This window comes from Mus pahari, chromosome 8 (assembly GCF_900095145.1).
Source record: "Mus pahari chromosome 8, PAHARI_EIJ_v1.1, whole genome shotgun sequence".
Taxonomy (NCBI): Eukaryota; Metazoa; Chordata; class Mammalia; order Rodentia; family Muridae; genus Mus; species Mus pahari.
In genome coordinates, this window is record NC_034597.1 from 35,777,237 (window position 1) to 35,787,434 (window position 10,198).

Sequence of the window (10,198 nt, forward strand, 5' to 3'; positions counted from 1 at the left end):
GGCCAGTGGTGTCAGATTCCCTGGAGCTGGAGTTACAGTGGTGTGAGGCACCTGTTGTGGGTTCTGGGAATCAAACTCAGGTCCTCTGGAAGAGAAGTAAATGTTCTTCAGTGCTGATCCATCTCTCCAGCTCCTCATGGGAGATATTTCTTAAGGATTTAAATTGTAAGTCTTTTCCAACCATGGCTCTTTGAATGTGTGCTGTATTTTCAGCTTACCAGAACATGCAAAGCCCTCACAAAGTGGATTCCACGTTACTTCGCCGGGAATGGCTGCTCCAGTTTCTGTAGATCAGAGGTCTTGTGAAAACCTTGTGAAATAACATCCGGAATACTGAAGTCCTGAAGATGATGAAGATCCAGGGGTCCACTATGGAAATCACAGACAGAAAACGCAAGGCATGGAGGTCTTCTGAGTCTCCCTCAGCTCTGTCAGCAAGTTTAAAGGCTCCATAGTACGCACGATACTGTTGGGGAGGAAAAAACCGTCACACAGAAAAGATAAAGAAGGCTGACAGAAGGAAGGAATTCCATTATTTTGTTTGTCTTAGCCTGGAATTCTCACCCTATGGTGGATGTGGATGAGGAGCCTGAAAAAAGGAGTCTGAGAGACATCAGGGAGATCCAGCTGACTGACTCCCTCAAGGCTGTTCTGCATTCTCAGGTTTCCAGGATGTTGCCAGACTACAAAGACCCCAGGCTTCCCCACACAAAATCTTTTTTTTAATCCAAAAAATTTTTGTATTGGCTATTTCATTTATTTACATTTCAAATGTTATTCCTCCTTCCCAGTTTCCGTTCCACAACTCCCCCTATCCCATCCCCCAACCCCCTTCTACTATGTTGGTGTTCCCCCACCCACCGATCTACTCCTGTCTCACCACCCTAGCATTCCCTTATGCTGGGGCCTCGAAACTATACAAATTCTTTAGCTAGTGTCCTCACATGCATATGTTTCCTTATACAGTCCTGCCTACCTTCTGTCCACTATTATCAGTTTACTTAGAAGTAACTAGCGGACATATGGACACACCAGTGGAATGGGGTTTTGAATAGAAGTAAAAAAACAGGAAATATGACCATTAAAATTTATGAGGTGACCAGATAAAAGTCTTTTTCTTAAGGGAGATTCTATATAAGATGGGAGTAGGAGGTACCCAAATATAGATGCCTACTTACCTGTGTCCAGCCTCCTTCTATATCTTGATGTCACCTGGGTCCCTGCAGTTTCCTCAGAGCTCTGTGAAGTGCCTCAAATCATGACTCACCCCGCTGACCTTCAGGTCCCACTGCTACCTGATTGGCACAACCCCAGACCACCATCCTGAGGCTGGATACTTTTTCTTATGGCATTAGACTTCCCCTGCCTACTAGATCCTAAATCCGCAATGAAACAAATTAACCCTAATGGAACGCAAACTTCAGAAATCCAATATTAGTGGGATAATTGTGGTTAAGAGCACTGAAGGCCACCCAGGAACATCTCTCAGAAAAGATGCACGTTCCTAGAACCAAGCTCCTTAGCCTCTGACTCCCTTCTCTGCGTCATTCCAGAGCATGAGGACGTTGTTTCACATCACACTCAGTTGACACGATATGTGGACACTTTCTCTCTTCATTCCTGCTTCATAATGCCAATAGTAATAATACTGACTAGTGACCACTTAGACCCTCCACTTCCCTGGCATCGTTCTATGTCTTTTAAGGGCTTCATGTTCTTCTTACGAAAGGCTTGTGTGTAAAGACAATCATTGTCTTCCTTTTACAAACCTGGAAATGGGCCAAACAGCAAACAGCACTGTCCTTCAGATCAACTTCAAATATTATCCCTTCTAGAAGCCTCACTGAGATGGTGGCTCTCTTCAGACACATGGCTTTCAGGGAAGATGTGCTTTTCCTGGTTTTACAGGATGGTCACTGTGCCTGGTTTCCAGGATTCTCAGGAAGTTGGAATGAGGTGGTGTGAAGAAAGCTTCCGGAACAGGTTCTGGTATATTATAAACTCTTGATAATTAACTTGTGTATTGTTTTCTCAACCAGAAGGTGGCCCTTTAATCTGCCAAGTTCTCCTTTAGCCTTCACCATTCTTTTCCCTTATAGCCTGTGAAGATGCATAGGATGTTTTTCTTATCGTGTATCTCACTCAGCTACAGAGTGTGCTGGATGAGGTAGGTAGGAAGAGGTCTGACATCTATGGAAAGGATATGGCTTGGACCACAACCTTATATTGATTTTAGAACCAAAGATTTCACAGATGTGGTATAAATTTGTTAGTTTCCTCCTCAGGGGGGAGTGTGATAAAATGTAATTCCAACCAAAATTCCAACTATGAAAGAAAGCTTGATAAAGGATTGAGTCTTTTATAATTAAAAAAAAAAGAACGCTTTATACTTTCAAATTAAAAATATATTTATTTATTTTATATGTTTAGGGCTAGGGGCATCATAGCACACATATGGCTCATGGGAGGTTGTTCTCTCCTATCATGTGCATCTTTGAATTATGTGTATTCATGTGTGTGTGTATGTATGCACACATACATGTATGTGCGGGCAAGCACTCGTACATATGCACATAATTAAAAATAAAAATATTCTGAATGCAAAAAGAGCATTCTTTTGAAAGACTGCCCTCAGGTGGGGTCAGCAGTCATTGAGAAAAAAATGTTTCTGTTGCCAACTTGATGGCATTTTACAAGGATGTGGGGATTCAAACCCTGGTCCTCACTTTTGCACGGCAAGCACTTCTCCACCACCACAACCATCTTCCCAACACCCTACAACCACATTTTATAAGCTTCTCAGGTTTACTATATGATACTATAGATATAGATTCAGGTACTATCCATTTAGATACAAGTTGTCTGAGTCCTTGGTAACTTTTAAGAATGTTAAGAGGGCCTTAGATGCCTGGCAGTGCTGGCTTATCTCTTTAATCCCAGCACTCGGGAGGCAGAGGCAAGTGGGTCTCTGAGTTTAAGGCCAGCCTGGTCTATGACCTTGTCTTCGAAAACAAAAGAAAGAAAGAGAGAGAGAGAGAGAGAGAGAGAGAGAGAGAGAGAGAGAGAGAAGGAAAAAGGAAAAAGGAAAAGGCGGTCTTTAGAACACAAGTTTGAGGACTGCTGCCTGAGACCAGCATGCAGCCTACTGAGATTAGACTTCATGGTAATTTCCTGTAGTCACTGGGCAGTAATAATAAATGGGAACCACTATTAGTAACAATATTGATGTTAATTAGTGAGGCTAGGCACTGGGTTGTGGTACACACACACACACACACACACACACACACATACACGCACACGCACACACACACACACACATCTATTCCAAATTGTTTGGAACTAGGAAACTTTTTGGGTTTTTTTTCCCCCAGGATGTGGAATATATGCATACCCATGAGATGTAGAACAGAGTCCTCCAAATATAACAGCCATCATTTTCATGAGATGTCTGTCTCATACAACTGTGTCTGAAGATGTCATTCTATACATTTTGAAACAGGCACACTGTTTTGGATTCCAGTTGTGGGAATTTCCCACTTTAAGCATGACTTTAATGCTCAAAATGTTTTAGATTGTGTAGCATTTTGAATTTTCTGCACAAAGTCACTCAGTGTGGGCTGGGGAAACGGCTCAGTGTGCAAAACCCCTGTGAAAGCTTGGGGTCAGAGTTCAACCCTGCAGAGCTCATGTACAGCTAATGGTGTCCAGGTTGGATTTTGGTCAACTCAAAACGTCAGAATGTGGTTCTAAACCTTCCTAATGCTACAACTCTTTAACACAGTTCCTCATGTTGCGGTGACCCTGACCATAAAGTTATTTCATTACAACTTCATAACTGCTATTTTACCACTGTTATGAATCAGAATGTAAATATCTGATATACAGGTTATCTAATGTGTGACCTCTAAAGAGGTCATGACCCACAGTTTGAGAATCACTGAGTTATCTGAGATAACTAAAGTTATCTGAGAAAACAGAACTTCAATTTACAAAATGCTGTAGGCAAACCTGTGGAACGTAACTTATTAGTGATTGTTAGGGAAGGGCCCAGGTCATTGTGGACGGCGCTACCCTGGGCAAGTGAACCTGAGCTGTCTAGGAAAGCAGGTTGAGCAAGCCACAGGTGCAACCTGTGAGCAGTGATCCTCCAAGGTCTTTGCTTCAGTGCCTGTTTCCAGGCTCCGGCCTTGACTCCCTGCCCTGACTTCCTTCAATAGACTGTGCTGTGGGACTGCAAGCTGAAATAAATCCTTTCCTCCCCAGCTCCTACTGGCCATGCTGTTTTATCTCAGAAACAAATATGGCAAATAGGAGGCTGCTGGCCAGCTAGTCTGGCTCACACACCAGCAAAGAGACCCTGTGTCAATCCAGATGGTGGGTGAGCATCAACAACCGAGGTTGCCCTCTAGCCTCAACATGTGCACCACACACACACACACAAACATACTTCATACACAGAACAAAGAAAGCTCTCTCTATCTATCTGTGTGTGTGTGTGTGTGTGTGTGTGTGTGTGTGTGTGTGTGATATTTTAAACCTTTGTTAATCCTACAGAACTAGTGTGTTTATCCCTTAACAGGTCAGATCAGTCAGTAACTAATCCACTACCACAGCTAGGGAGTGCTGAAACTTGATCCAGGCCAACAGCCAGTGCTGTTCCTCTGTCTAGGAAATGATGGCTCCTGAGAGGAATGCTTCCCCAGGTGACAGTTATCCAGAGCCTTACAAATTGTTTCACAAAACCACTGTCAAATATATTAGTTCCTGTAATTCTCATAGTACCATAAGGCAACACATATCCCCTTAGAGATATGTCCAAGGGCTGTGCTCTTTCCATTGCTTACACTGTTTATTGAGTAATTCTCATTGAAGCAGCCAAATGCTACTGGACACTTTCATGGGTTTAGCCATCGTTTGCTCTTCTCACAGCATAGGTGTGCGCCAACTAGTCTGGAGGTATTTTGTAAAGGTCCAGAGAATAAAAGGTTTAGGTTTTTAGGCCAAGGTGCCAAATAATGGGTGTTCTATAGAAACTAATTGAACCAGAGATAAAACATGTCTCCAGTTTTTATTTCTTAGCTTATGTCTACAGATGTTTTGTTTGCATGTATAGCTATGTGCCACACGTGTGCCTAGTTCTTTCTTGTGGAGCCATCAGCAGGTTTCTGATCCCCAGAACTGGGGTTTCAGATGGTGATGTGTATGCTGGGGATTGGACCCTACCCTCTGGAAAAGTAGCTAATGGCAGTGTCTGAGTCATGTCTCTACCTCCTCCTATAGTTTTTATTGTTGACATTAAAGATGCAACAACAATAACTGTACCTTCTAAAGTATATAGCTAATAAAAGAATTGAATTCTTTTAATAATTTGAAGAGAGCTTTGCTTAAGTGGGGCTCAAAGTCTTTGGTGTCTTTTATCAAACCGATTACAAATATTCATTTGTAAAAAACAACTAGTCTTAATTCCAGGCTGCATCAAGAATGAACAGCAACAAGGACACAGTTGGCCTGTGGGGTACAATTTGGGAGCTGCTGGTTTAGTGTGGCTGTTCAAATGTGATCCCTAAAGCAGCAGTTTCTTCCCCAACCCTCTCTGCCATCCTTTCCTTGTATGTTGGGACCCAAGTGAGTAGGATTCGTTGCCATCTCATCGGCCAGGACAGAAACAAAACCCACCAAGACACGTGAGGAAACAACCGGCCAACTGAAACCTCTAGACATCTGCTGCCAAACACCCACCCCCACCCGGGTAGCACGTTCCACAAAACAAGAGTTTTTCAGAACTAAATCTGTGTTTATTACTCACCTCTGTAATCCTCTTGGGATAAACTAAACCTTTTCTGTTCCTTCTTCTCTCTCCAGGCCAAAACACAGAGAGAAACTCCCTGACTAGTCCGTTTCCAGCACCTCTAAATTAAAGGGCAGTTCTAACGAAATAAAATATTACGCAGCATGTGCCGGGGTGAGGAAATAGAGAACTAAGGTCTTGGGCACACAGATGACTGGAGACTTTCTGGAACCGGAGAAGGGAGGAGGGGGATGTCTGCTAACTGGAAAAGGATTTGTTGAGGTCAAGAGACACCACTGGATCCGTCTGTCTAATCTTTATCTGATGGTCTCTCTTCTCCTTCTATACACAGAGCTATACCTTAGGATTGTGTATGGAATTCACACTCCTGGGGCATTAAGCACAGGTTCTAACTCCCCAGGCACTGGATGCAACTTTTAACCCTTCCAACCCACCCCCCACAAGTTCCCACAGGGCTCTTGCCTGAGGTGTCCCAGTTTCTCAAACTTTATTGCCCAGCAACTCACAATTAAAGGCAGGGAACACATGGTGAACAGCACTGTCATGAGAGCCAGCAGCACAAAGTGGTCCAGCTCCTCCAAAGGATGCAGGGACCCTTGCCTGTAGTCTGAGCCTGACTGGGTGCGGTCCCTGGAGCAGCGGTGGTGAGGATAGTGCCTCTGGCGCCTGTGCATGGCATAGAGGTTGTACATGGCGCCCAGGTTGCACACCACGGTTGCGAGGACCAGCAGCGCCATGAGGCTGGAGTAGAGCACAGAGAAGCCTATTACCGAAAATGAACGCTCCTTGTGGATCATCTGGATGAAGCACCAGGTGCCTGGACAGTACTGCACGAACTTCCCAAAACCAGCAAAGGGGAGTGCACAGAAAGCCAAGCAGAAGGCTCCCACAACCGGTGCCACAAGCACTCCCCGGCGCAAGGTGACATGCCTTTGGTAGAAGAAGGGGTGTCCCAGAGACAGCCAGCACTCCAGCGCCATAGCCAGCAGCTGTAAGGTCGAGGCTAACCCAAAGAAGGACATCAGGAAGGCGAACGTTTCACATAACTGATTGCCTGAGGCAGGCAGCATTTCCTTTAGGCTCTGGTTTTGCGCGTAGGCAGCCAGGACCATCGGGCTGATCAGACACTTGCCCAGCAAGTCGGTGACCGTCAAGCCACACACGAGTACATAAAAGACTGAGGGCGGCGGGTGCCGTGGCCCTGGCCGGCAAGACCCCAGTCCCGAGCGCGCCAGCAACACCAACGCCAGGAGATTACCCAGAAGCCCTGCACCGAAGAGCACAGCGCTCATCGTCGCCGAGGAGCCCCTTTCCACCCAGGTGGATGTCTGACAGCGATAGGACTCGTTCATAGCCCTTGTCCCGTCTGGCTGGAGGAAAGGCTGCAGCCAGGCCAGCTGTGAAGGAGCCCCCTGGCTGCTCAGGGCGCAGCTAGGGCACAGAAATTGTACAGCAGAGAGAGCTCCGCGGGTTGCTGGGTGTTATTCACAGTCAGCCCTCCTATCTAGGCTCCCCAGTCACACCCTTGAGGAAGGCAGGACTCCACCCCTGTGAGTATCCCGTGCTGCAGAGCTGGAAGCAGCTCTGCTAAGAACTCAGCCTGATGCACAGGGTCCTAGGGTGAGACCTGTACCCAGAGTCAGAAGGGGATGGGGAAAGTACCCAGAGTCTGAGTGTCTAAGGCTGGTCCTTCAGAGGAGGCAAGAGGATTGCAGAAATGGAGAGGGGAACCGAGTAGGAGCAATGGGGAGAAGGAAAGCCAGGAGCTGGTGCTGGCCATGAACTCTGCAGATATGCCAAGCAGGGAGCCTGAGAAAGGCTACGGATTTCCACCACTTTGGTTTGACTCCAAATCTTAGATCGCTGCAATGTGGAGATTAATGGTAAGGTAAGGAAACTGGGCTTGAAAAGTTAGGGGATCTGCTTCAGGTGGCAGATTTTGGAAGTGGCAGAGTCAACCAGGAATCAGGTGATTCTTTAGCACACCTGTCAGTTTCCATGGTTTGTTTCCCTCAAGAAGCAGAACAAATTTCAGGGGCAGCTTTCTCTGCACATGGAAAACCAAGAGATGATATTGAATAGGGTGTCAGAAACCACATTGACTGACATACAACACCATCTGTTCTGGTTGCTTGGTGCCTTTGGAGTATGGAGTCAAGACATAGACTGTGCCTGGGAAGTCCTTGGTGTTTTTGGTTACCACAATTTTATTTGAGGAAAGTGCTTTTCTTTGTTTTTTGTTTGTTTGTTTGTTTGTTTTGTTTTTTAAGCTGATAGGTAGCTGCAAATTTCGATGTTGATTTGAAACCAGAACATAAAAGCCTTGTTTTAGAGCCTTCCCATTGTTCTGGTCTGTGACAACTGGAGAATATTCCATCCTTCTGGCAGTGATTTTCTTGTATCAAAAAGCAGGGCAGAGTTAACTGGAGTTTCTATATTTGATACTCTGTATCCTTGGACAAAAACTGGTTTCCAGCTTGGAATTTAGAGTGATGATTTGGGCCAAGTTATGTAAGCAATATACTATTCCTCAGCAAAAAGAGTTTCATTTGTGGTACCCTCTATCTATTCTGATGGACATAGTCAGGGACAGGGTAGGGCGCTTAGCTTCATCTAAAGAATCCTGGAAAGTGGGCAGACAAGCTGCCTCCAGATGAGAAAGTCTGGCCAGCAATTCAGGCCATAGGAAAGAGTTCAAGCTTAGGAATTACAGAGGACATTAGAATTCTGGCTTAGTGATCCAACTTTAGTTGTTGAAGGAATTTTAGTGTCCTTCTCTGTAGGGCATGGGACTGCTTTGACCTCACAGGATTGCTGCTGTGAGACTGAGAAAAATAAATACTTGATACAGAATGACAGTAAAAAACTAACATTTTGGGCCTTGCCTATGCTGGACAACATCTAAGCCTTTCATAGCACTGACTGTGAAGGCTCTGCGTAGGGTTAGCTCTGTGTCTTGTACTTTCTTTCTCACCCCCATCTCCTAGAAAATAATGATGAACTTAGACTATCATGTGCACGTGATAGAATGGAAGGGGAAGGAAGTTCTATGGCCAATGGCAGTGGAATCTGAAGAGGGTGGGTGGGGGTCTCTTCTCAAGACAGACTCATAGTTTATAACAACATCAGAAATTCACCCTTCTGAAGGTGATCCAATAAACTCAGTTGAAGAATTCTGTCAGGGCATTGTTTGGCCTGCTCTTAATGAACAGTCCCGTAATTCTTGGTGTCTTTCTCTACTTCTCTGTAGCTGTCTGGGTGCAGGGCAGAGGGAGTGAGGAGCCCTTTTAAAACAAAACAAAACAAAACAAAACAAAACAAATTTTCAGTATGAGCTGTGGGACCCGATGGAGTTTACACATGTTGTGTTTCAAAAACTGGAGGTTTTTTAACGGGTACAATTAAGGAAACCACATGTTTCCTCCTGGATAATTCAGCAGGCCTTTACCACCATGGGGTTTCCTGGAGTCTTTCCTGCCTGCTTTGCTGCTGTTCACCCAGCCCTCAGCACAACATCAGAGTCCTTATTCCCGTTCCTAGGATCCCTATCAAATGACATCACTGTAGAGCTATGAAGCTACCATTTAGTTAAGCATCCAGTATCTGCTTGAGCTCCTCCCCCTGTGAGGCTGAGCAGAGGGCTGTTGGTTCCCTGTGCTCTTATAACTAGAAAGGGAAGGCAAACCTGTCATGTGACCTTTACAGTCTTATGTTTTTCTGTCAGCTTTCAGAGTAAGCAGACCTAGTTTCTGTTTGTCTTAGAAACTTTCAGTGAAAGTATCTCATGCTAGAGACCATCTAGATGTCTTCCCATGAAGCACCTGAGTGGTATACAGTGTCATTGATCGGGAAGCACCTGAGTGGTAGACAGTGTCATTGATCTGGAAGGTCTTGGGAGGTTTCCTGTGAGGACTGAGTCTCACCCTTCCTACCCATGAAGCCCGTCATCCTGTCATCTCTAGATCTCAATTTTTTTTTTAATTTAAAAAAAATTTTTTTTAGATCTCAATTTTTTTGAAGTGAAGGATCAATTGTCTTGAGCATGCTTTACAAACACTTGCAAAGATGGCTCATCAAGTAAAGGTGCTTGTTATGCAAGCCTGACAAGATGGGTTTAGTTTGTGGAACCCACACAAAGGTGGAAGGAGAGAACTGACTCCTCAAAGTTGTTCTCTGACCTCCACATGCCCACATCTCAGCATCATATGCACACAGTAACAAGATTATTTATTTATTTGTTTATAATAAAAAAATAGAAGGGTGAGCAGGTTAGCTTGCCTTCAAGCTAAGCACTCAGAACTTTTTGTTTGTTTTGTTTTTTGTTGTTGGTTTTAATTCCCTAGGCTAATTGCTGTGCACCTAGAATGTTAATCCCATGCTCTGTAA

The 10,198-nt window shown here is 44.8% G+C and overlaps 1 protein-coding gene across 1 annotated transcript; it reads right to left on the reverse strand.

Annotated features, from left to right (window-relative positions):
• Positions 1-119: 119 nt before the first annotated feature.
• Positions 120-7,270, reverse strand: Ptgdr (prostaglandin D2 receptor). The gene is made up of 2 exons (XM_021204212.2): positions 6,319-7,270; positions 120-466 (listed from the first exon to the last, which is right to left on the reverse strand). Exons 1-2 carry the CDS (start codon positions 7,162-7,164, stop codon positions 236-238), a joined length of 1,077 nt encoding a protein of 358 aa, XP_021059871.1. The 5' UTR covers positions 7,165-7,270; the 3' UTR covers positions 120-235.
• Between the last annotated feature and the right edge of the window lie 2,928 nt (positions 7,271-10,198).